This window comes from Cyrtonyx montezumae, unplaced genomic scaffold (genome assembly GCF_038088225.1).
Source record: "Cyrtonyx montezumae isolate F1298 unplaced genomic scaffold, pur_monq_1.0 scaffold_3, whole genome shotgun sequence".
Taxonomy (NCBI): domain Eukaryota; kingdom Metazoa; phylum Chordata; class Aves; order Galliformes; family Odontophoridae; genus Cyrtonyx; species Cyrtonyx montezumae.
The window spans coordinates 15,090,598-15,118,141 of NW_027072034.1; the positions used below are offsets into that span (position 1 = coordinate 15,090,598).

The 27,544-nt window shown below is 37.1% G+C and overlaps 1 protein-coding gene across 4 annotated transcripts in view; it reads left to right on the plus strand.

Annotated features, from left to right (window-relative positions):
* NDFIP2 (Nedd4 family interacting protein 2) overlaps positions 1 to 27,544 on the plus strand; it is a 74,609-nt gene that overhangs the window by 23,403 nt on the left and 23,662 nt on the right. For 2 of the 4 annotated variants that reach the window (XM_065744081.1, XM_065744084.1), the window contains 5 exons: positions 1,955 to 2,042; positions 7,999 to 8,123; positions 11,056 to 11,122; positions 13,927 to 14,032; positions 15,839 to 17,566. In XM_065744081.1, the coding sequence (XP_065600153.1) occupies positions 1,955 to 2,042; positions 7,999 to 8,123; positions 11,056 to 11,122; positions 13,927 to 14,030 (384 nt within the window). In that variant the 3' untranslated portion in view covers positions 14,031 to 14,032; positions 15,839 to 17,566. Of the gene's footprint in view, positions 1 to 1,954; positions 2,043 to 7,998; positions 8,124 to 11,055; positions 11,123 to 13,926; positions 14,033 to 15,838; positions 17,567 to 27,544 lie in introns of those variants that run through there. The other 2 variants (XM_065744082.1, XM_065744083.1) reach the window with 1 other exon arrangement.

Genomic DNA, 27,544 nt, shown 5'->3' on the forward strand with positions numbered 1-27,544 from the left:
TTACATACACTAAATAGAATGTAGTTCACTATAATTCCTTTTTGCCATAGAGTACAGTAAATAAGTTGCTCACATTTTCATGTCCCTAGATTATATATTGAGGAATGCTAATTACATGTGCAGGTCCTAGTAATGTGTATATAGGTAAATGTTAAACTTTTTATCATTTTCTAAAGCATAGAACTAGCTGGAGAACTGATTTGCAAAAGCCAGTGTGAGCCAGCAGCTAGCAAATAATTTAAGGGGAAGGGTTTTTATGGACCTTCTGAAGATAAAATTGAAAATATTTGTTGCTGGAGCTTGTACAAAAAAAAAAAAAAAAGCTTCTGAGGCATCTGCAGTTTAAATATAAGCACATTCAAGTATATCCTTTTGCTTAATGCATTTTCAGCCTTTTCTTCCCTTCCTCTCATCAGTCTTGCAGCTGCAGCAAAGTCACACTAAATAAACTAATGCTTAATAGCTGCTTAAGGTGACCACTTACAGACATCTGAAATTATCTAGACCTGAGCTATCATCTCTTAAGATTGCTGTTCAGCTCTTCTTTTTGTGATTTAATTGGAATTATCCTTGTGAACAGCAGTGTTTTAAAATTTGAGATAAGAAGACCTTGTAAATGAACTGAAATGGAAGATAGCAACTACAGCTTCATGACCATGTTATAAAGGTTAATAGTGGTTGCTTGAAGTTGGTACAGTTCGTTCTAGCACACTTAACTATAAACACTATACCATGGTAGATTTTTTTTGTGCTGTTGGCAAAAGTGAGTATGTCAGTTGCATGACAGATGGTGACTTTTAATTACCTTTTAGTTACAAATAGATGTATGTATAAAAATAATGTAAAGTATCATTTGGTACAGTAAGTAGATAGTATGCTAAAATCAGAAGTACATTATGTCAATACTAATTGTCTGCTCTGGGTAAAACAGCTAAATGAATCAATTTAAGCTCATTTTAAAAATTATTTTTAATAAGGTATTTCTTACTTCAATTCTAAGCCATTATGATCAGTTGGAGAAAAAGTGCAGGGAAAGTGAATTAATGTTACTGTGTTTCTGCCTAGACTGTATTGCTACTGTTACTGACAGCTATTATTTAATTTATTACCCTGTATTGTTTTGCTGTTAAGTGAGTAACATGAAGTGTAGCTGTTTTCTACAGTTTTTGTCAGACTCTCTTGACAAATTTGTCACAATGAAAATTTTGGTTTCCCAGCCCACACAGCTACATAGATAGCTATGTAGATCTGCCAAGTCCTGCTGGAAATGGAGTACTGAGAAAAACATTACAGACCCATACTTCCAGATTTAGTGTTTTGACATTACCTGAGAAATTTCTGCACTTGTTTTAACCAACATCTTTTTACTTTTGACTAAATAAAGCATTGTTTTCTGAGTTTAGATGTTTAAACAATTTTAGTGTGCTCTCGCCCTCTAGTGTCTCTAGAGGTCTTGTTTCCTTTGCATATGTTTTAGTGGTGTGTAGGATAATCTCTAAATTGATTAATACTGTGCTTTTGAATCAGCATTTTAAAGATACTAACCTTATTCTAAATCTTTATTCTGTAACTCAAGAGCATTAAAATATCTTTCTGTTAGGGAAAAAAAAACATAAAAAAAACCATTATGGTAACAACTTGGCTGCATGTTAAAATAAATATAAAAGGATTTTTATTGGTTTAGATTGCTGGAGTAGTTGTTGGAAATAATTTATAGTTTAAGATGAATAGGCAATATCTTCTACAGGAACTGTACAGTTAAATCCGTGCTCTGTTGACATAAGTGAAATGTCTTGTTTATAGATACTATTTTTCTTTAAAGTTCCTTGATGTGGGCGTGCTACAGAAATGTCAGTTCTTTTCTAGATTTAGAAACATAATTAATACTTTAATCATACAGTTAGTTATTCTACAGTAAACTTTTCACTAAATTATCACTAACCTGTAAATCCAGGAAGAAGAGTATCCACCACGGGATGATTTCAGTGATGCAGATCAGCTTAGAGTGGGCAATGATGGCATCTTCATGTTGGCATTTTTCAGTAAGTTATCTTATATCCCAGACCTATGGAGGTATCTCTTAATTGTACCTTATTTCTACAGAATATGAAAGGTAACTGTAATAAAACTGCATTATGTCCTGTAATTTATTTTTTTTACCTATATGTAGATATAAATACGTCCTGTTTCAGATGTAGCAAGTGTTATGTTTTTTTCGTGTGATACCTTTGGCAAATTAGGGGACAAAGATAATCATTATTCTGAGATATAACGAGACTGTACTGTTACTGTATAAGTTGGGTAGTTCTGTCATCTTCTAGTTGGGCAACTGGCTCTAAAAGCTAGATCACAGAGACCTAGCCAAAAAATTTTTAGGTAGAAGAAATCTGAGAGAGAAAGCGTGTGCCATATAAAAGTTTCCTGTATGAGTGCAGTGAATGAAGTGACTGTTTGTGGCCTCATGGAACAAATGCAGCCACACTTAATTTCAGATTGAACTACCCACTAGTGCATAAATACATAGTGCTAGCCTCTGGTTACAGCCACCACTACTTTACCAATTATTCTGTGTACTGTTCCTTCTTTGCCTTGAAATTTACCTACTGTGTTGATTAAACTTAGATTTAGCCCCTGGAAGTTACTTGTTGAAAAAAGCTGATGAAGTTTCACTAATTACATAATTATTTCTAATGTTAAGGATATTTCCCCATTCTGAAATGAATGAGTTTTTGGTAAGTCATATAAAAGTTGAAGATATTCTTCTTAGCAGTCACCGGGGTGAAAGCCGATTATTCATTGAAATCCTCTTTATACCTTTCATCCTAAATTTCATTTTAGTTAATGTACCATTTATGTCTGTCTTAGTTATTTATTTCACAGCTGGAGATGAAGGTTATAAACTTCAGCAAAACTTTTTTTTCATGCTAATACGCATGCACTGCTTGGGATTGCATCGTGGAAGGAAAATAATTGGTCTATCTCGTATAGCAAATATACAAATATTTATGTTTGGTATCAGAGTGACTTTTGTATTCTAATGTTTCTGTAATGGGACCATAAAAAGGGTCCAGTTTTGGTAAGTGAAGGGATTTCTTCAGTTTCTTTTTCCCTTTTTTAACTTGCCCTGTGTTCTACAACAGTTTGTATTTAACCTAACCAGAATGGTTCTGTATCATATGAGCTTGCTGTTGCTTTCAAGTCCTGGTTCAGGCCTTCATTAGCACTGCACTGGGAAGTCAAGTGGGGGAATTGTTGGCTCCAAAATGTTTCAAGTGCTTTATATCACAAGGGAAAGCACCAGCTTGTAGCTAGGAGCATGCTAGTTAATCATGCTGTGCAGAAGCTGAGCTAGAAGGAAATGGTTTTTGACTCTTATGCATACTATTTACATATGGGAGTTTACATAGTTTGCTTACTATTTATCTTCGTTATATGAGAAGTTAACAACTCACTGTGTATGTAGATCTGTAATACTCATTTTCAATTTTTTTTTTTGTGGGAGTGGGCAATTATAAAATTAGATGAAAAACAAACTTAGTAGGAATAGATCTTAGACAGGAATACATCACACACACTATTTATTTTCCTAAAGTGATAAAAGTCTCCATAAATTTGATGTAGCTAAACTCGAGAGAGCAGGAGTTAAAATTTCCGGAACAGTTCTCTTTTTTTTTTTTCTAGGTGAGTTATGTTTAAATGCTGGAGACAGAGGTGGCAGATCAGTTAGAAACTAGAATGAGTTTCCTCATGTAGTTAAAATGCAGGAAAACAATATCAGGAACTGTGTTATAGTGAGAGGATCTCAGAAAGAACAGCTTGTTGTGCTCCCTCACATCCTTTCTGTGACTGTTATGCACACCACTTGTATGAAGATCTTTGGAGATGGTTGCCTTTATTTTAACTGTAAAACAGAAATTAGCTTTTGTTACTTCATTTTATTCAATGAAGTGTCATCTGGTATGTTTTTGGGTTTTTTTCCTGTTCCTACTTGGTTACTGATGTTAACTAGTGATGTGTAGCTACCATCTAGTGGTAGTTGCTGAACCTGCAACAATGTTTGTCTTGAGGCCATCTAGTGGCCAGATATTTCTTTCATAGGAGCTTGATGTGTACAAGTTACAAACTTCTTTCACATCTAAGTTGAAAAGTACTGTTGTTTAGCAAAGCTAAGTAAAAGGAGACAGTATAGTCTAAAGAATAAGTCTTTTACATCAGCATTTTGCTTTGTTTGCAACATGACTTAGGGTTTTGTGCGTTTTTTGATTTAGCACTTGTTTCAGAAGCTTAGAGGAAAAATTTGGAAACCAACCTCTTTTGTCTCAAGGGGTAAAATGGTATGTTTTAAGAAACTGTGCTGCTTTTTGAATTAGTGATTGTACTGGTCAGCAATGGATCTGCTCTCTAGTGATCAGGGCTGGATTTCTATGTTTCTAATGCCATAGAATAGCTTAGGTTGGAGGAGACCTTAAAGGTCGTCTAGTTTCCACCCCCCTGCCGTAGTCAGAGCTGCCACTCACTAGATCAGGCTGCCCAGGATCCAGTCCTGCCTTGCCCTTGAATGCTTCCAGTGATGGACCATCATGGAAACACAATGCACAACTCCTCCAGGCAATCTGTTCCAGCACCTTATCACCCACTGAGTAAAAAAAAGTTCTTCCTAGTATCAAACTTAAATCTCCCCTTTTTTAATTTAAAGCCATTTTTCCTTGTCTTATGATCATCCTATGGTGTAAAATGTCAGCCTCCCTAATGCTTATAAGAACTAGGAGAATGTGATGAGGTGTCCCCAGAGCCTTCTCCCAGCTGAACAAGCCCAACTCCTTTAACCTTTGTTTGTGAGAGAGATGCTCCAGCCCTTTAATCATCTTTGTGGTCCTCCTCTGGACCCACCCCAGTAGCTCTGCATTCTTTCTTTACTGGGGACCCCAGGCTTGAGCACAGTGGACTAGATGGGCCTCACGAGGTCAGAGTAAAGAGGGACAGTCACCTCCCTCTCCCTGCTGGCTGTCTATCTTTTGATGCAGTGCAGGATGCAGTTGGCCTTCCAAGCTGCAAGAGCACACTGTTGGCTCATGTTCATCTTTTTGTCCATCAGGTTCTCACAAGTCCTTCTATTCAGGTGTCCTTGAACCCTTGAAAAAATAATAAATACTAATTTGAACCCTGCAGATGAGTTGATAAGGAAGGAGAAAGAAAAGAAGATGAATAATGATTGTGTATGGCTGCATTTTGTATACGTGGTTGCCATTAGCTTATTACAGACTTGAGCTGTGGGTAAAATACAAAACCAGCATATATCTTCAGACCAGTTTTATATTTAGTATCATGGGAAAGTATGAAGAAGCTGAACGTGAGCCAGCAGTGTGCTCTTGCAGCACAGAAGGCTAATAGAAAGCACCAAAACTTGAAGCTAATCGCTCTTTTTGGAAAGCACCTTCTCAGCTGCTGCTCAGTAGAGATACTTGATGACAAGACTCATGATGTGTCTGTTCTTTCATTTTTTAATATAATTTGAAGTTCGTTTGTACAAGCTTACTGTGTTTGTCGGTTCAGAGTGTATTAAAAATAAATACCTAAACCTTTAACAGTCCTGCTTGTCTGCATTTTGTTAGAGAGACACTAAAATCATGGCTTCAGTGCAGCCAGTGTAAGTTTCATCATGTATCTTAAACTTATTAAAGTGAAGAGGACAGTAGCTGAGAGTTAGGATCAAATATGAATGTGATCTTCAGGATTAGGAAACAGTTCTTGTTGCATAATGCAGAAGGTTGCATTTGTTGCTGCAAGAACCTTGCACATTTCAGTCATCTCTAAGCAGTAGCTTCATTTCATCAGTCTGTTCCTCTTCTGTTTTGAAATAAGTAGGAACTTTCATACAGAAGGCAAATCTCACTACTTAGTTTATTAGGATGTGGAAACTTGAATAGTTTAAAGCTTTTACACAGTCTGTGCTTTTTTCTTTCCCATTTTCATTGTCTGCTGCTAACGTGGTGGAACAACAGACTGAGTAAAGCGAGGGGAAAAAAGTTATTGTGAGCAATACTGGAAAATGTTGATGCCTTGTCTTTCAGGAGTTGTGAAAATAACTCACTGTTAAATATTTTCCTGATACACAGTGACTGAATTCTATTTTGAATTTTTGTCTAGGTTTAATTTGAAAGGAAAGTAGTAAAACTATGGTTTAAAATTTGATTATAAAAACTTAATTCCCCTTTTATACTTGGGTAAATTTATTTTTTTACAACATACACAAAATTTAGGTGCTATGAATCCTTACCTTTGCATATAACCTTTAAAGTGGTAAGTATTATGCTTAGTCCATTAGAAACTTGTCCTTTTTCCTTGCCTCCTTGCCTGTCAAAGCCACCATCAGTAGCTTGAGTAATAAGAAGGGTTGAAGAGCAGTAATGAGTTATGCTGAGGCAAGAACAGGTGCTCTGAACAACTAACTTCTGTAAATCTTTTAAAAATATAATGAATTGGAAAGCATGCTTAAAAATAGGAATTTTTGCTTCCAGAACAGCGTGTCCAAGCTTTCTCAGGTGTAAATGCTGTCTGTTTTGGAAAGTTACGTAAATGTCAGTATTGCTAACGTGTTGTTCTGCAACTGGTATGTAGTAAAATGTAGTAATGTAATGTAGTAAAATTTCTATTTATTCTTTTTTGCACATACTGAATTGGATCAGTGTTTATTCAAAGTTTTTAGGGTTTTTTTTATTAATAATTAACATAAAGCAAACTTTCTCATCATCATCAGGGCAAGATATTTTCTCACTTGTACGGAGTGACTGTGTTGATGATGATGTGAAGACTTTCAAAATTTCTCTTGAAACTTCAGTTCTTTACAGTGAAGAACTCCAGTGTTACAAATATTCAATTTCTGCCTTTGTAGAAAAATCATCATGACTTAATGTGGGTTGCTGGAGGAGTTGCAACAAGGTTTTAAATTGGAAAGAAATAAAAATCGACTTGGAAGTAATGCCTAGAAACAGTTTTTCTTAAGTTTTATTATGTGTTCCAATTCAAAGAGAGAATTATTTCCTGTGATTTAATGCTCTGCCCTCAAGTATTGGGTCTTAGTCCATTAAGAATTCGTGTGAGGAGTTCTCACCTCTGTCCTCCTTCCATTCCTCCCTGCCTCTTTGATGTCTTCTGAGTTTACTGTGGGCTTAATTTCCTTCGTGTACACTGTCTGGTCTTTCTGGGAGCTGTCATCTTCCTTTAGCACTCTCAACTGTTCTGATCTGTGGTTTTTTCTCTAGTTCTCACCCCAAGGCTGGTACACTGCCTAGTTGAGGATTACCCCACTTTGACCCAATGCACGCAGTCTGAAGTCTGTACATATGATACTGTTGCTTGTCAGATGGATAAGCAGTAAGCCATGAAACATTTAATTGTATACCTACTGAGAACTGTATCAAATTAACGGAAGTAGCAATTGTAGTCATGCTCAGTGTCCTTTCTCTTGCTTCCTTACTTAAGCTTCTGTGGAAAGGGTGCTTAGATATAGATCTAAAAGAAGATAGTAACCAATGAAACACCAGCTTCTCATTTTCTCTATACTGTGTTTGCAGAGCAAGGTGCCAAACTGAATAAAGATGAATATGCAGCCTTGGCATGTAACTCTGGACTATAAAATTGTAGCGGGGTTATTTTTTTTGTCTAAATATTATATGCTCAAGTCCTTGGTTTGCATTTACCCTTCTTGTCTAGTGCTCTCTGGTCAGATTTCTGTAGCAAAGTGTTACTCTCTGTTATGTTGGAATATTTGGTTGTTTGAGACACTAGGTCAGAGCCTGTTTACCATTTACTTATTATCTAGTGACTATGCCATTGAGAATGTCTGGATTCAAAGTAAATCTGACAGCTTGAATTACTAAAAAGGAACTGCTGACTCTGTAAGCATGTCCTTTTTTAGTTAATAAGTGATATTAATTTTAAGTCTGTTCACTTAGCCATACAGATTAACACAAGCTACTGTTTCTTTTATTTTTATAGTGGCATTTATTTTCAACTGGATTGGATTTTGTTTATCCTTCTGTATAACGAATACCATAGCTGGAAGGTATGGTGCAATCTGTGGATTTGGTCTATCTCTGATCAAATGGATTCTCATTGTACGGGTACGTTTTTTGATTCTTTTTATAGTACCAACCCATAACAAGTTTTCCAAGCATGCTCAGTATTGGCATTAGAAACAAGTGTATTAATTTCCAGCACTTACTGTCTGGAACTTTTTCTAACTTCCACTTTAGTAGGGTACTTACTTGCTACCTATTCATATATACTTAGTAATGTTGAAGCTTAATCTGTCTTTATCTGATTTACCTTTCATGTTGTACTTCCACTAAAATAAATGTAGATTGACTCATTCTTCGCACAAATATTTAGAAACATGTATAAGCACAGCAAGTATAAAAATGTCATTTGTATTATTCAGAAAGTTTCCTGGGAGAAAGATTTAAGTGATTGCTCAGCCTATCAATGGAAAAAATACACACCACTTTCTCACTTGTATCTTAGAGGGAAGACCAGATGCATATGTACAGTGTTGAGTCAAAATCAAGTTTGAAGTTAACTATATTTTTACCAGCTTACATACTTTCAGAAAATTATGTTAACTAAATGGAAACAATCTCTCTAAGAGAATACTAGGTGAAACTTAAAGATTCTGAAATTGAAAACCACGTCTCTTACACAACATTAAAATCTCATCCTGCCTAGTGAAGGAAAAGGGAGGAAAAAGGGAGGAAAAGGGTTAATAGTCATCTTATAAAAGTGCTGCCAACTGATTTTTTTTTTCCTGTACATGCTAGTAACATGACTTCATTTACTCTTTGCACAATAGTGCAAGGATTACAGTGAGGAGAGATTACATAGCACTTCAGATGGCACATGTCCTGCATCCTTCTTATATCTGAAAAGTATTTTCTTCCTCAAGACAGAGGAATACTACCAGGCTAGATGAGGGTCTGGTATATTTAAGTGGATTCAGGTTTGGAATAGAATTTGTGACAAGGTGTGTATTTATATATATTCATTGGGTCTCTTTCAAACTTTATTTGAGGCATACAAAGCAGAAGGCAGAACTTGATTGTTGTGTCAGTTTTATTATTCTTGTCCACTTGAAAATATGCTCGTAATACTAAAATGAATGTCTATTAAACTCCTTTAAAGAATTACTAAGTTGTAGCCTCTATTTAAAATCTTTTGTGTAATCTGTTACTAATTGGAAACACTAGATTTGATCAATTCCAAGACCTCAAGGCTACTTTTTCCACAGTAGAGATTTTTTTCTTGTGCTTCAGCCCTTCCTAGAGAAAATAACAGAAGCAAATAGGATGTATGCTGATGATTTTGTTTTAATGGTGGTGCACGTGTGTATGTATGCACAAAAATATTGTTCCGTTATTTCAGTCTCCACAGAAGGTTTGTACTGCTCTGTTTCACTCAGTAGTGAGAAAAAAATGTCTAAGCAGTCCTATTTTACACATCTAAATTTAAAAAGTAATAATAATAAATATATAGAAATAAAATAGAATTGATTTGGTTGATTGCTGCAACAATGATTTCTTTTGCTTGAAAGCAGTGAGAGTAATGAATCTAGGCCAGTACTTGATTTTAAGTGGTTTTAAGATACCATCTTTCCGATGGTAAGTAAAATGTAAGCTTTCCCCTTTTTTAAGCATGAATGCTTAGAGAAACAGGTGAAATTGGATAAATAATGCTGTGATCTTTCTGGGAATTGAGTATTCATTTGATATTTTAATGAACTTACAAAATGCTTACTGCTGAATAATAGAAATTGCAGTATTTATATAAAGCATGTACTGGTTCTTTTAGTTCAACTTTGCTATTTTGTTTCTAGATTATTATTATTATTATTATTATTTTGGATTATCATTATAAAGGCTTAGTGCTGTACAGTATTCCTTTAAAGATTTTGGAGGTGCTGGCTTTATTTTTAATAAAACATCTTAATTTTGTTACAGTTATGTAGGGGGAGTGAAAAAACAACAGCCACACCTACAGTTCTTGTAGCATCTCTGATTTTTATCTGTTTGAAGAGGTTGTTCGATACTACTATTTTTTTTTATTTTTATTTTTTTGTAGAGTAAGTGATGCTTGAGTTGCATTATTTCTAGGCTGGTAATAACTGAAATCCCGTAGAAATGAGAATGGGGTCTACTGGGACAGGATGCAGTAAAAACATGGTGAATGACTGAAGGAATGGAGGTGTATGAGAAATATACAAAGCTACTAAAAAGGTGTTTTAGTTTCTTCAGGCAACTTTTCACACATCTCCTTATTCCTATTTCTTATGTATGCTTTGGAGACATTTGATTAGCTTTTTTTTTTTTATCAGTGAAGCATGCAGTCTGGAGTCTGGTAAAAGCAGAGATACCTGTCTCCAACATCATCACACTCTGCCCTCCAGCTGCCTCCCACATCAGAGAGGACAAAACTGTCTACCATGGTCACTAACAGGAACAGTTGAAATGCCTCTTCAAGGTTCATTTAGTTGCGTTCAGCTCACTGCTGGGAACTGAATGCTAGTTTGAAAATGAAAAGACTTTAATGAGTTGGGGGTCTTTATGGGGCTGGTATTCTTGGCAGCGATTAACAGTAGGGGGTATACAGAAGGTCAAAAGCTCTTCTTTTGAGGGGTCAGCAGAACATCCCCATCTGATAAGATTAAACTAATGTGGCTTTTGGTGTTAATTTCTGAAGCAGCAGGCTGCTGTAATGTTTTAGGATGGCAGGAAAAAAAATGTCAGTGGTGATTCATCATAATAGAAAATGTCAGATGATTCTAGCAAGCATTACCTGCCATATATATACATATGTCTCTTTAAAGGTATTGAAATAACTTTGGCAAAGTTGATGTGATACTGGTAGCTTTACGTTAACAACTACACACATACTGGTTTTACATTTTAGGAGAACACATTATTTTAACTTAAATTTACTTTTTTTCTCTTCTTCCAGTATGTGCCTAAAGCATTAAATGTGTCTTAGTCATTTGTCTTACTAAGCCTTGTGTATAAATTGCAGTTTTCAGATTACTTTACTGGATATTTCAACGGACAGTACTGGCTTTGGTGGATATTTCTGGTACTTGGTAAGTGGCAGTGGAAAATATTTGCTTTATTCAAATACTTTGTTTCCTTGTGAGTAGAGTTCTATAACTTTCAGCTGTATATTTTTCTTTTGCTGTTGATAGTTTTTGTACACTGTTTGTATTTCTGTAGTGTTCACATTTTGTTTCTGTGTGAACTGCAGGCTATTAGATGACATTCAGCACAAAATTCTGTTCTACATGTATAATTCTGTACATACCTGACACTTGTAACTTGTGCTTTTTAATTTGCCTGTGCTGATGTAAGGGTGCAGAACTTTGTTAAAAAGTATCTAGGTTTTATGCAGAGAACACAGTGAAAGTGAGTGATGCCAAGTTCTTATATATGACTTGTATATCGAGTCTTAACATTTTCAGAAATATGGCTGACCTTAGGTAAGTGGAGTTGGTTACCTTGCTCGTAGGTCATTAAGTGTCCTTTTCTAATCCTTTGAAATGCATATTGCATCAGTAGTTACTCAGTCAGACAGGAGAATGTCTTCATGCTTTCTGATCACAGCACTTCTATGACATCAGTTTTTTCTTAAGTCTGTCTATCTGTTCTCAAAGTTTTAGAAAGAAGAGCAGAACTTTAATGATGATATATATAAAACCTCAAGCATTATACTCTTTTTTTTTCCCTACTGTTGATTTTGTGATTTGCCTGTTACTTGGAGTGATTTACTTTTACAGGATAAGTGCTACATCCATTATATTTTCTAACTCTGGAAGCAGAGTAAACTGCTGGCTCAGTAGGTGGCAGTCTTCCCTTTGAATCTGACAGCACATCTTAGTAAAATGTTGAGTAATTTTTGTTTTGAGGGACAGAGATCCTGATTACTTCTAATTTATTTATCTCACAAGAAATGCCTGAAACATTAAAGGTTTTTTTGGTCTATTTTTCTGTATCTTTCTCTTAAGTTTGAGGACATTCATTGGGCTTCTTAATAGCTTTCTCTACTGTTGTGCTCTACATATCTCTTGGTTATTAGAGGTATACAACACGAGTACCTCAAAAACACGATCATCTCAGGATGTGATAGTTTAAGTAGCAAGTGAAACAATTCTTTGCATGCTCAAATATCTCCGGATAAACTTCTAGTTAAAGCAAACCTTTCTGGTGCATTTTTACTGATCTTTTGTATTACTTGTCCTATTCAGAAGTCAGTCCACTTTGATTTTGGAAAGCCTTATTTTTAGCCTGAACTTAACTCAGCCTTTATTCCAAGGGACTGTGTTGTATGCAGCTTGTATCTAGCAATTAGCATAGAAATGATCTTAGGAAACAATATCTCAACAAGGACAGCAAAAAGTGCATCAAACAGCAAAACATCTATGTCCCTGTAGATCATTTTTAATTAAAAAGAAAGAAAACAGAATGAAATCCTTTGCTGAATTTGTTAACCTTCGTTTGAATTTTTATTTGAATCTTTGAAATCTTAATGTGTATATGTAAAAACAGGTGTATATTTTTCAAGATATCTACATGCTCATTAAAAAACTAAACCCAATCCCTTTATACTGAGAACTACCCATGGAATTTGGTCATCTACCTAAAATGTATATATGGTAAACTTAATTTTCTGATTGTGGTCATCTTGCCTTTTAAATGCTAAGATCCATATTTAATCTGAACTTAGGCTTTTCTTAAAGGATCCTACTCAATTTTGATCTTTCTGAGTGTGTCTTTTGCTGCTCTAAGGGCAAGTACCAGATAGAGTGTAGGAATACAAAGATTTAATGTGTCAACATAGCAGTCTTAGATGATTTTAAAAAAATAAAGTGCTAGGGGTTTGTGTTGTCTCCATAGACTTTGAAAATATTTACTTATACTTGCTATATTTTGTTGATGCTTGTCAAAATGATAAATGAGCTCTCAAATGGATAACATGACATTTCTGCTCTGTCTTGAACATTTACAAGTTGGTTTTCTTTGTCTGAACCACAGGTTGGGGTTTTTTCTCACGTATGAAGGAGGAGAAAGGAACACTGAACTGCTTAGTACACCCTATCCTTGAATGAATTCCTCTCTAGATTTCTACTTCTCTGCTATCTGTATAAGTCATATTTCAGCCTCCAACTTCTTGGGGGTGAATTGATCTGTTGGGTCGAGGAGAATCCAACGGAGTTAAGATAATCTGCTGAAGCTAATTTAGCAGAGGAGAGTGGACAAAAAAGCTCTGCATCTCTATAGCTGTCCAGTATACAGCAGTGCTTTTCTAGGTGTATCTAAATTTAAAAAGTTAAAAATTGTTTAAATTGTGGAGTTGACATAAAGTACATTGCGATGAATAACTTTCTTTGAATTTACTGCTGTTACTCTTCCTCTTGGACAAAAGCATTTTTCTAGAAAGTTTAATCTCAAGCCATAATCTCCTATAATTTATTACTAGCTTGTTACGAGAACAATTTGTACTGTCTTCTTTTTATTTTGACTGTACTACATTTTTAACCTAAAATATTTCCAAAGTAAGTTTTGTATTTCAGATAGTCTTCTAACACACTGAAGTTCTTATAAGAGCTTTATCTGAATATCGCACGGAATATATATTCTCCTTCTAGTGCTTTTCTTGCAGTCTCTTTAGCAGATGATACATTAACTCAGAATGAGTGTAAAGTTATTGAAAAACATTCCATAATGTTATATTCTTATGTAATACAAAGTAAAAGTAGGAAACTTGCTTGTTAAACTTGTAAATAATGCAAAAAGGCTTCAGTTTCTTATGTACTCTACATTTTTAAATATAATCCTAAGTGGGATATTCCAGGTCGATATACTTCATTTTGTTCATTTTCTACACTTCCAGGTCTCCTGCTGTTCTTTCGAGGCTTTGTCAATTACCTTAAAGTCAGAAATATGTCTGAAAGCATGGCAGCTGCACACAGAACAAGATTCTTTTTCTTGTATTAAAGGTAAGCAGTTTATAGGTTGAGATGAGATCATCTCCCTGACAAACTGGATGAAATGTTTGCATTTAAAAACTAACACCTCCAGTCACATATCAAGAACTTATTGTTGCATGATTTTGGATATCTGTCAAGAATCTTGAATCTATTGTTCATGTACTTGGGAATATCTCTTGAAATCATTGAATTTGAAAATAAACAACATATACCTGTTGTTACCCCAGTCCTCCCTGGAACTCATGTTCGGTAACAAAAGCAAAGTAGAACTAGTAGTTTATCACATGCAAGAAGTGCTATCTGCTGCCCTTGATCAAGATACTGTCCTTTATGTGGGAAAATTGGCTTTAGTATTCAACCTGATGTTAGCAAGCTAGGAAGCACTGATCTGCCTGCATAATAAATCTGATTGATGTGAGTCTGAACATGCAAACAATAGATAAGCATTGCTTCTCTTTACATGGCTGACCTAAGATAATAATGTAAAAGGATGATTGTGTATGCAACCACGTGCTTTATGTATCCTTCAGGTAGCTGGCTAATCAGTCTGACACATACTCACTCTTAATGCTTTTCATCCATTAGGTGGACCTATTGGACTTCATTATGTAAATTAAACACACGTGGAGATCTCTGCTTTAGCTTTTTACCTGAACTGCATGATGAGATAAATCTAAATCCAGAAATAAGTAGTGTAGCATCTCCTTTACTCTGCAGTTTACTTAAGTCAAAGCACAGCATTTAAGCATTCTAACTGTAGCAGCTTTTTGTGTGATAAAGCTGACTTAAACTTTTTCTGAGATTGGCCACTATATTAATATGAAGTAAAGAGCAACACATTTTTGGAAATCTGAAGGGGGAGGAGGCAAGAGCATTTACCTGGAAAAGATGATTCCTTTTGTTTGAGACAGTGATGTATGGTTAACAACACTAATAAATAATTGTACCATGCAATACGGTTCTTGATGATGAAACAAACCTGTTGACATCACTGTGGTGATTTTTACTCTGACTTTTTGTGAAACTTTGGTAAGCTAAACTTTACTAAAATGCAGTATATCATTATCATCAATTAAAAGTGGCACCTACATGGCAGAGTTACCTTTTTATGAAAGCAGAGTGTTTTTCACTTCAAGTAATAAAATAAATCTTTTCAGAATATTGAAATGCATCCAAAGAAGACTGTGAAAGCCTGTACCTGTTAGCTTTCATTATAATGAAGTGTAAAAATACTGTTTTAAAAAGAATCACCAGGACTAAGTGGTATTTGAAAACTACCTTGAAGAGAATGAGAGTGTAGGATAATGTGGTCTGTGGTTCTTCGTTATCTCTTTCTAAAATTCTGCATTTGGACAGAAGGCTGAGATCTTCAGTATGGAGTGATGTTAATGGGTTGTCCTGTCTGACTTTGGTGGCTCTTAGCTATAATAACCATTTCTCACCCTGGGATGTATGAGTTGATAAAGTGTTTGGAATTTCCTTAGACAGTTGGGCACAAATGCTATTTAAGTATTGAAAGTATTGAAACATGAAGTTCAAATTAATTGCTATCAGACTTCAAACAAGCTTATTCTTCTGTAGACAGGTAACTTCCTGTATAATAGCTATTAATTTTAATAAAGAAAGAATGTGACCTTTAATAAAATATTCTCAGATGTTCTTGAAACATTGCTTTGACAAAATAGTAAGTTGTCAATTTTTTTGTACCATCCAGACGTGGGTAGAGGGAAAGCTCTACATTTAACATAATTTAGCAGTGTTGCTTACATTTAATCTCTCCAATGAACTGAAGTACAATTCTTTCTTTATCTCCAGACCGCATCAAACAGACATTCCTTTCTTGTACCAGTGTGAAATTTCCAGATGATCTGTAATCCTGCAAGTTAATAGGATAGAAGACTACTTAAAACAGAAGATAAATTAGTGAAGATACAGCTTCAAAAATGAATGACAGGATGGCTTATGCTCAAGTGCCAGATGTGGTCATTCTAATAGATATTTATAATTGCTGCCTTTTGTTTCAGCACATTTGCATATGTGCTTACTGAAAAAATGAAATAGTGCTGAAGTAAGAACAAACCGTCTATTAATATAGATTAGGTACAGTCAGGCTTGGTTAATCTGTGCTTGTTTTATCTGACACATGTAAGTGGTAACTTGTTTCACAAAATGTATGTACCACTGAATTGTTGATCTGAAGTTTGAGTAAAATGAAATGCATTAAATGATTTAGATTAACCAGTTCAGATGATTTTTTTTCTATAATTTAGATTCATCTAATGATTATGTAGAACAATTTTGCTATGTTTACTAAAACTCAGAATTTCCTTGGTGTCACAGACTTGCATTCATCAATATTTTATTCATCAGTATTTTATCCAATTTACACCAGTATACTGGTTTACTTAAAGGTGATACTGCACGTTCAGTCCCCTGTAAATAATTCTGCATAGATTGCTATTTAAGTTGCTTCTTAGGAACTGTGTCAAAATATATTTTGTAACAGTATATTCTCCAAATTGTTTAATCTTCATAAGAGCTATATGCAGGTTTGTTTGTTTTTTTTTCCTATTAATTTGACTATTTGGGTAGAGTTACTATTAGATGTAATTTTTGAGGAAAGGCATTGAATTGTTTCTCATCACAGCTTTCCTCACATGGATTTTAGCAGGTTTGGGCTTGAGCCTAAAAGCCCCCATTCTTATGTATGTATGATCCCATTATTTAATGGAGCTCATGATAGCAGGGGTGGATGGCCTTGTGCCTGTAGACCTGGATTATGCAGTTGGATCCTTGTGTGTGCACCTTTGTTCCTGAAACAGAGTATTGCAAAATGTATTCCCTCATTTACAACGCTGGCTCTGTTTAAAAAGTCTCGAGTTTGAAATAAATTCAGCATCTCTTTAGGGTATTCTCAAGAAAAAGAACTTGTTTTAGATTAAATACTCTGCCATTTCATAAGAATAAACTAAATGCAAGGTAACTTGGAAATAATCTATGAAGGAAAGGAAATCTTACTTTTAAAGCTCTGAAATTGGAAGAAGTGTGTTGCACTTCTCTCATCATTCATATAAATTATACCATTACTTTGCCTATAAATATCATCTCTTTGGGGGTTACTCTGTGTTAATGCACATTTGATTTCCTTTAATGTTTATCATTTATGCTTCTACCTAAGAAGGAGAATACATCTCTCAGTCCTTTGAACAACTGGAATCTCAGTTGCAATATGCATTGGTTGTCGGTTGCACGTTAGGGGAAGAAAATTACAAATACTTTCCTCCAGCTTTCTTTTTATATTAGAATTCTGTCTTTTTATTACTAACATTAAAAATGAGGTTTATGTTTTGAGGTAATGCTGTATTCAATTTTGTATCTGTAATGAATGTTTAAAATACGCTTATGTAAACTGGTTACATTATTAGTTTTCTTAGTCTTTCAGAGATACTGAAAGTGATTAAAACCTTAGGAGCACCTTCACTTCCTAGCTTTTTATGGAAAATAAAGTATTCAACAGCTGATTGGAAGCTCCTTCTAAGCTTAGCTGTTGTTTTCTCTGTTCTTTTGCATCCATTGTTCTTATGAAATAAGAAACAGATAATAAAACAGTGCTTTGTTTTGCTAATTAAGACTTAGGCTTGTTGCTTTTTTTCTGTTTCGTAAAAAACCACACACAGCAAAAGTTGTGGTAATTCCACATGAGCAAGTTAGTTGACAAAAGAGATCAGTCTATGGTCTCTTGTCTCGTGTTATGGCAACATACTGTAACTGCATTTCTTTTAACGAGTTAATGCAACTGTACAAAGCATGCAATATTCATTCCTTTTTGTATGTTGACCACTGCTAACTAGTACAATTTTCCGTCTGTGTCAATTTTCTTGCATTAAATAGCAGTCATCTGCTGCAATGCATTCTACAGAAGGTTTCCTACAGATGCTTGTTGGCTTTTCATGAGTGGTGCTTTATTTTTTTTCACTGCATTAGCTCAGAAAAAATTCTCTTTCAGACAAACAATATGAAGGGTTATCTAATCCTCTGTAGTTGATGCAGCAGTTTGGTAGCCTGAAATCTCATCAGCAGGAGGAAGGAATTGGAACACAATTTTCAAAGACTCTGCAATGTATTCCAGATGTTTCAAATACTGCATATTTTCCTTGCTATTTCCTGTGAGCTTGGTTAGGAACAGCTGGCTCTGTGGTTTAGAGACACCTGGCCAGCTTTGCTTTGTGTCTTGTTGGTGCTAAAAAGAAAAAAACACCAACTCAACAGTGAAGTTGACTTGTAAACAGGTTTTGTATGAATGTAAATAAGGCTTCGAAATTTTGGGGCAGAAACAGTAGGAGGGAGTGGAGAAAATTTCATTTTATTCAACTGTCTGAATGTAACGTGTTTAGTTTCAATCATCTACTTTTATTGATGTGGACACCACAGGGAGATGGATATCATGAATGTTATTCAAGTAGCTTGCAGCTCACACTTGGGAAATGATCCATCACTAACACTTCCCAGGCAGGTGACTCTGAAATTGTACTTTTGGGGAGGGGGAGAAGGTTGCCTTTAAGCTTTCACTTTGCTGTCCCAGCTCTCGTGTATGGGTGTAGCCTTCATCCTGCAATGTATTTTGACCTTTTTCAATACTCTACTTTCTGAGTCCACTTCCATTGCTTTGAATGGTGGCCACGGGTGAGGAAAAGTGATTTTATTAACACATAGCGACATCAGAAAGTTTTTAATCTCTTTTCTGCCTTTTGAGAATGTTTTTCCCTAAATGCTACGCATCAATCCTTGTGTGTTTTCTTCCTTTGTTCACTTGAACAAAAAACTCACCTCATGAAGTTGCTGTTGCTTCTTAGACTTCTGAAAAGTGCTTAACATCTGGTATGAAAATAGATATCTTTCAGTAAGGAAAATGCTTCTAATCCTAAAACTGGATTAGCAGTTCCTTTGATTTATCATTGTGTGTTTGCACAAATGTCTAATCTTAATTTTCTAGATTGCTGTAGTACCCTGACTTCCAAATGCCCAGCTGTGTGTGGAACAGACTGCTACTGGTGTAATTTAATAATAAAGCATGCCTCACTTGTGCATGTTTGCTAAATTAGTGTTGCAGTTTAATGTAATGTAATCATGGGATGGCCTGGGTTGGAAAGGACCTCAAAGATCCGTCTAGTTTCAACCCCCCTGGGAAGGTAGCCAACCACTACGCCTCAAAGGCCTCCTCAACAGGCTCCCCCTGATCTGATGTCCTGTAGTAGACCCCATCCACTCAATACCCTTTACTGGACCAGTCCCTAGTTTTAACCTGTACACTCTCAACCTGGTCATGGTTATTAGTCAGACACAGCTCTTCACAATCTATCTACTTCCTAACACAGAGGGCAACTCCCCTTCTCTGTCTCTCCTGCCTATCCCTTCTGAAGAGCCTGTAGCCCTCAGTTGCAATATGCCCGTTGTGAGATTTGTCCCACCACGTTTCTGCCATAGCAACCAGATCATAACTTTCCAAGCATATCATGGTTTCCATCTCCTCCTGCTTATTTCTCATGCTGAGTGTGTTGGTAAAGGCACTTCAGCTGGGCGTTCAGGCATACTACCTTTTGAGAGGGACCCTCCTTCAAACCTCTGAAAGAAATCTGAAGTTTTCCCCCACTACTTCCTAGAGGGACATGAGGAAGTTTTGGATGGGGGGTTCAGCAACATTGCCTCTTCTGCGGAGATCCCAGAAGGTCCTACGAAAGTTTGGTGGTTTTTCTCTGTAATCTGCTGGTGTGACACCAACCTTTCCCTGCCCCACTACACTTATAGGTTCATAGGTTCATAAGGTTGGAAAGGACCTACAAGATCATCTAGTCCAACCTTCCTCCTGTCACTATCCCTACCCAAGTACTAAATCAAATCCCTTAGCAACTAAATCAAATCCCTTAGCAAACTTGACTCTCTTCCCCCATTGGATCTAGTACATAATCCTATCTACTTGCCCTACCCTATCGAGCCTAATTTCATCCCCTTCCTACCTTGTCTAAAGCCCTCCAGATGAGCCCCACTAGCTCTTGGGCTAGTATCTACTTCCCTCTTACAAGTGGCAAGCAGGCTCTTGTTCATCGCAGGTGGAAATGTAGTTAAAGGAGATGACTATATTTGAGAAATATTTTGTAGCTGAGCGTTTTCTCTATCAAATAGTGTTACTTAGTACTTTGTGTCTGCTGTAGTTTCAATTGAAATAAATAAGAGCTTTTACTTCTGGAGCCACCTATGTAGATTAAGGCTGATGCTAATAACTCTATAACTCTCGTAGGAAGTCTGTTCTTCTTTGTGTTCATAGATGACCTCTAATTAACTAATTAGATAGCTTTCCTTGTAACTTTAACAGATAGTCTTCGTGCAACTGCCATGGGAATCACTTTTGCAGAAGAAATCAATGAGACAAACCCTGCTATTTTTACCAGAAATGAAAAAATTGAATCCAACTTAAAGGCTGCTACTTTGAGGATAGTCTGACACTTAGGAAAGCAGTGATTTGTATTGTAAATAATTATCAGCAGTCAGTTGTTGTGCTACTTTGATTTCTGAAATGCTGCTATCTTTCTGATGAGGAGTCACATGTGGTTTTTGTTTAAGTAGGAAACTCTTAACACTCATTTCAGTTTTGCTGTTGAATGCAAGAAATACAGCATAATCTCCTGGTTAAAAAAAACAAGTGTACGTATTCAAAAGATTTAAGTGTTTCTGAATCTTGAGTATAAACTGACATTTGCATTGGACTCAGTGTGTTACGTATGGCTTGGTGCAGGTCTGTGCCTGATCCTTCCTCCTCAGGTACAAGTGTTGCTCTGTAGCGTACTCTGGATATGCTGCGTGTTCAAACTGAGGTTGTTACTTAACCTCTTTTGTTCATTAAGCACAGATTTACTGAGAAGGGAACAAGGATGAGGATTAAAAAGACTTGGACCTCAGCTGTGCATTTGCAGCACCTCATTTAGCTGAAGTTTCTGACAACGCGATGTGAACACATTTGTTTGCAGTCTTTACCCTCCTTCTTTCCCAGCTGACCAGTACCTAGGCTACTTTCCGTACCTGTGTAACCTGTGAAAATAGTTTTCTTATCTTCCTAGAGACAACTGGAATAGCAAACTCTCCTCCACTTGGACAAATGGAAGGTCCTGGCTGGCTGTCCATGAACACACTTGGACAACAGTTGTGAGTCTAGCTGTCCCATGGGCAGTAACTCTGGCTGTCCACCTGCTTTGACAGCAGGAATGTAATCTTCAGCCCTGGCTTAGGTTATACAATCTGCATGGCATACACAGCCTTCTCAGCTCAACAGTATTGAAGTTTACATTGACAAAGAAATTAGCGCTGTCAACTTTTGTGTTTGGGCACAGATGTTGGGATGATGGGTAGTTTTCTTCCTATCTCTCTGAGAGTGGTAGCAACGCAAGGTTCTGTTCAGAGAACAGAAAAAGGTGTATTTGTTTCCAGCACATTTTTAAAGATGTTCGAGGTTGATGCAGTTTGTCTGAAAACTTCCTGGTCCTGAGTGGAACTTCCTGTAATTATCTGGGACAAGGAATGTACTGTGATTTGTGACTGACTTCTTAGGAATTACCATTTTACTCATTACATTTTCTCTTCGTAAGGCAAACTGATGCTTACTAGAAATACTGTCTATCCAGTTACAGCAACAGCTGTAGGAGGAGCATTACCTGAAGCAGTTATTGATCTATTAATAAAGTCTAATACAGTGCATGATTCCATAATGTAAAAGCTCTCTAGCAGAAAAAAACAACAACAAAATAAAAACAACAACCCAGTAATGCATTTTGGAAGTCAAGATATCAATCCTGTAATTAGTAATTAAGTTAAAATGTTGTGCACTTTAACAATAAATTTATTTGGTAAGTGTTCCCCCCCCTACCTCTTTTCCACAGTCACACTCTTCAAAGGCATGGTGTGAAGTAGCTGGGGAAATCTGATAAGTGTGTAGTGTGAGATGTGTATATCTTGCCTCCGTCACTTCTCTTGAAGATGCATAATTCAAGACAGCCCTTCAGTTTTCTTGTCTCTAGCACCAAATTCATAATTTTAGAGTGCGAGAAGATATGTTGTTGCTTTCAAAATCAAAGAACATAGAAGTAATTCCTTAGTTTGCTGTCAGTAAATGTTACTTCAAAGCACTTGGTGTGTGTGTTTATTTCCCTGTAGCTTTTATAAATCTTCCTCGTGATGGTAACTGGACTATAAATGCATTATACGTAGAATTTGATCTGTATCTGTGGTCTATACCCAGAGTGACCTGCTGCATTTTATAGACATACAGTAGTACACATTTCAACTTTGATGATAAGAGAAAAGATGACGTGTGTTTAAAGAATAATAAAAATGTGGCGAGGTTTGCTTTGGGATTTTCAATAGGCTGTTTACTGCTTCTGCATCCCTGCATTCAGCTGTACAGTGCAGTGATAATGGTGATTTTTGCTCCTCCATTTCCTTGGATTTTTTTCTGTTCTGTTTTTTGAGGCCTAATTGTTGTGCAGTGCTGAGCACAGTCCTGCTCTGCATCTTTTAAGAGCTACTCATTATACATCATCTGTGTTATAAAAATGGTTAAACAGCCAGCGTGTATGATTTATTCTGGATTTCAGGCTTGTGAAATGCATAAAATGCAATCCAGTAGTATTTGTGCTCCTAATTAGTACAGAATTGTTTTGCCTTCAAATGAAAAATGCCATACAGCTAACTCTCAATTATCCAGAGGTAGTTTATCTGCATTATGAATCAGTGAATGCCATAGGCCGACACCTGCAGTGGTTTTGTTTGGCTGCCAGCTCTGCACTCATCAGTTTAGTCACGGCAACAATACTGCTTGTGAGTCCTGATTTAGGTTAGAGTTTAGAAGTGTTATCGCTGCCATTACGTGTCACAGACCCTGAGCAGATATGTCCTGTGATGCTGAGCTGGCTGCATTCAGGGCCGTGTTGGATTTCCTGTGCTGTACATTTGGTACCTGGACTAGTGGGAAACACTGTGCAGAAATTTCACTTTGGATCATCGCTGCAACGGAGGTAAAACAAATTTGATCAGGCTCAGGCTTATGCCTTTTGTGCCACTCTGAGCATCAGCATGGTGCTCTTTAACACATTTTATCCGTATTAACTAGACCTCCTCTTCTTAGTAGTGAGAAATGCATATCAAGCTGATATAGGGAGCAAGTTCCTTTATGAATGTGTTTTCTGGCATATTGCTCAGGTGTGTGATGGGTAGGAGCTCAGTTACTACTCTCAGGATCATGTCTATCCTCTGTGTAATGGAAAATCTAATTCTCTGGCTATCCCAGCTCCTGTCTGAGTGCTAAAACTGGATTAAAGAGTTAAGTATCCCCTTATCTGATCTCCTTTGGACCAGGTTTCCACACTCATTGCAGGATAAGTTGTTCAGGTTGGAGGGGAGCACCAAGCTCTCACTCAAAGCAGGGCCAGTGCTGAATTTGCACCACGTTTCTTAGGACTATGAAAACTCCGGAGAGCAGCAATTCCACACGCCTTCTGGACAGCTTATTCCAGTGCTTCGTTATCCTCATTCATGATCATCGTTGACCTAGTTTCCATGAGAGAGACAGTTAGTGGCTCCTTCCACAGTAGCCCAGAGCTCAGTGATTTCCTGGCAGGCAAATTCCAGGCTTTGGGGCATGAAGAGGGATGTCTTAGTGCCTAAGCAGCCATGCAAACTTTTCAGCTGTCAAGTGTTGAGAGGGAGAAAGAACATCCGGCCTCTAATGAATTGCTGACATTTCCAACACTGAATAAGGGATGGCAGGCCTTCTTCCACTATATCCACTGTCAGCTTCTTCAAGGAGCACTGCATGCTGTGAATTTTTAAGACTGTCACTTCCAGGAGGGCTCTTCATACATGGCATTAGGTATTCTCCTGTGAGTCTTACTGTAGGCTCAGCTCCATGGTGAGGTATCTAAATCGCTTGGATTAGGATTTGGAACTTCTAATTCCATTTACCTAATTGTTCAGTCATCTGGTCTAAGCTAGTCACAAGGGATTACTTTGCAGTCAGCTCGAGAGCGTCATCTGCAAATGATGCTTTTTCCATACACAAAGGCGCACGTCCCAAATGGAGTCAACTGAATCAGTGTTGGAAAGTACTTAAGACTGCAAACTGCACCTTTTCCTACCTTTTAAAAAATGTGCTCGGCAGATGCGTAAGAAAACAATAGCTTTCGATCACAATGAAACTTGTTGAAGAGTTTCTCATTTATAGGAAACTGACATTTTGTCTTTGGAATTCTGTTGAGTAATTTACCCCAGCTCCCAGTGTTCCTGCCCTTTGGGCACATCTGTCCTGTGTCTGAGGATACCATAATTTCCAGGGTCGCCAATTCTCTGGGTTCCTCCAGGATCCTGCCTCATATTTGGCAGTAGGCTTCAGTCTGTGGTGTTCTTAATGAAATGGTTTGGGCTTTATGAAATCCTGTTTTCCTACTGACTTTATTTCACAAGTAAATAAGGATCAGCTGTTTGCTCTCTTCTCATCCAAGAACTGAGGGAACATAATGAAGCAAGTATGCAGATGTTGAATTTTTTCACAAAACATGCCATTTAGCTGTGGGATTCCTTTCCCCAGTATTGTGGTGACGAGAGTGACTAAGTTCTTTACAAAGACCAGAGAAACAACTTTCCATTGCTATATTCCATTTGGTATATGGCTTCTGGGGCTGTATGTTTTCACAATAAAGCTGGTGAGGTGGTTAGAGTGCCAGACAATGAGTTGCTAGTCAAAATTTGTCATATTTCCAGCATGTTTTCCTAGCTTATGAATGGCCTTTATTATTTCTGGATTAATCGCTACCTTGGATGGATTTCAAGATATCAAGTGTTCATCCACACACTCTGAGACCTGTGGCCTTGTTTGACTCTTGAATCCTCCTCCCCAAAATGCCAGGATCTCTACCAGAGCAGAAGAGGCTCCTTGGTCCACAGGCCAGTGGTGTGGAGTGACTTACATCTACACAAATGCATCTTAGCCTGCCCTGAGTCTGCATCCATGCTGCATCCATCCACGGCACTCAGCCTCGGCTGTTGTTGGGTCTTAAGTCAGAAGTATTATTTTCCAAGGACTTAAGGAGTGGGAGAGAAAAGAGAGTCAAACCTGGTGCAGTCTTAGCCATGCTGCCTTTTGAGAGCTGCTTCTGGAGTACAATTTCTTGATGGAACTGCATCCAAGTTTGGTCATGGGGAGAGAGCTTAGCTAGAGCAGCCCAAAATAGTGCCAGAGAATGAACTAATACCTCAGTAGTGCAGAAGATCAGGGCCCCATTGCTTGCATTCAATGTTCAATTCCCATTTAGCAATGTGGACATAACTTTAAAACCTATTTCTATTATGATGCAGTTTCTCAGCTGCGAGCTCCATCAGATAAATTTGGAACAAGCCTCTGTACTGCTGAAGAAATTGTGTGGATTCTCTCAGCTCTGGTTAACTGTTTCATACTGCTGCAACATCAGCAGAATGTGATGGCTGTTTGAATGTTTCAGTCTCTTATGAAATGAGAAGTGATTCAAAACACAGCGCAGTAACCAGAAGGACTTGGAATATTTAATTGCAGCCAGTGGGGAACAGGAGAGTCTGCCACTACTCAAAATCTCAGTCCTGCCCTTTTCACTGCTCAGCGAGTTAAAATGCTGTAACCGTGTGAATTCCAAGCAGGTTTCAGGATATGCGTGTTAATATTTAATTTCCATCCTGCAAGATGTGGGAGTGCCTCCCAGCTCCCAGTTCTGCTCTGCATCCCATCTTCTGGTGCGCTGGTTTCCGTACAAAGGAAGGGAGTTGCAGAGAGCTCTGAAAATATCCCTGGACCTGAACAATTATGAAAGGAAGGTGTGTTACAGAATACACTTGCCCTGCCCAGCCAAAGAGACCAAATTCAGATAGTTTCACAAGCTGTAAGGTCTCAAATCCTGCCAACATTAGCACATAATCTTCATTTTATGTTTGTAAGTGGTCCCTTTGCTTTTGAAGAGGCGGAGTTGAGAAGAGAGGCTTCTTTTGTAGGGTTGGTTTTTAGTTTGATTTTTTTTTTCCAATCTCAATTAGTCTTTTTGGTTAAAAGGAAAACACAGCAAATGTGACTCATTTAATATTGTAGTCGAGTTTTCCTTCTTTAGGCTTCTGTAAAGAGGTACAAAAACGATTACAGAGCTGTTTACATAAGGCTAAATAATAACTGGTCACTTACTGAGAGGCTAGATAAGTATCTTGAAAGGTAATGCCTTATGTAGGCTTTGGATTCTGCCTGGTGCTTGTGCCCACCCAGAAGGCTCAATAAAATGCTTTTTTTTTTTCATTACCGTTGTTCTACTTAGAGGAGGCTTCCTGAATTCAGCTATATAAACTTATTTAATGAGTGACCTATTTGCAAAACTCCTTTCCGGATTGGCAAACCGAGTTGATACGGAGCTCCTAATGCTTTCTGTGCCACAACCTCCTTTTCCTCCGTGTCCCCGCTGACTGGAACGTGACCAAGGCAGAAATAGTTTGGACTAAACTTGACAGTGGCAAAATACAGCACTGACAACAGCTGCTCACAACATTTCTGCACCTTGCAGTATCAACACCGGAAAAAAACAGGCACCTTGTGTTGAAACTGGTGTTGTGTACCATCTGCCCCAGCCGATGAGAGGCTTCTCAGCCCTAAAGTAAATAGCCCTTGCTAAATGCTAAGGCCTGTACTATTGTTGACATTGTGATAAAAAAGCATTTGCAGCATACAGTGTTCTTTCTTTCGCTGCTTTTTTGAAAGGTGCAATGAGTTCTAGCACCGAAAAAGCAATGGGATTGAATGTGGCCTGTTGTGCTTTAAAAGGAAAGATGCCAGCATCTGTCTGGATGGAGCATAACCCTCACTCCTGCTTCATCCTTACCTGACAGTCCCAGCATCTGTGTTTTTCCTACCCAAACATAGGAAATATTGGATTAATTTTTCCCTACAAAGATATGACACCTTCTTGAAATATTACTTCTTTTCTTTGCATCTTGATATTCTTTAGACTTAATGTCTGAAAGGGGTTTAAGAACTAGAACTGGGGGGCAAATAATCCCCAAACCTCAAAGAATCCAAGTAGTTAATAAACAGAAAATTGGTTGCAGAAAGAGAAAAGGAAATTATTATTATACATTGTTTGAAACCCAGATGACTTCACACTAGGCAAGTCAAAGCGGCTAAAGGAGTTTTTAATGAGTAATCCAGTTTATCATATGATATCCCAATGAATGCTGAAAAGCAGAATTATTAATCGTGGGTGTGCAGTCAGGTGTTCTTTAAGCAAAAAAAAAAAAGAAAAAAAGGAGTTGATTTGACTGCTATAGAGAGCTGTGATCAGAATACAAGAGACAATTAGCTAAGACTTTTACAAAAGAGGTTGCTAGAAAATTAATTATGTAACTTTGCTTTAACAGAAAAGAACTCATAGACTCTACTGGTTCCAGCTTAAAAGATATCCATACTTGTGTGAT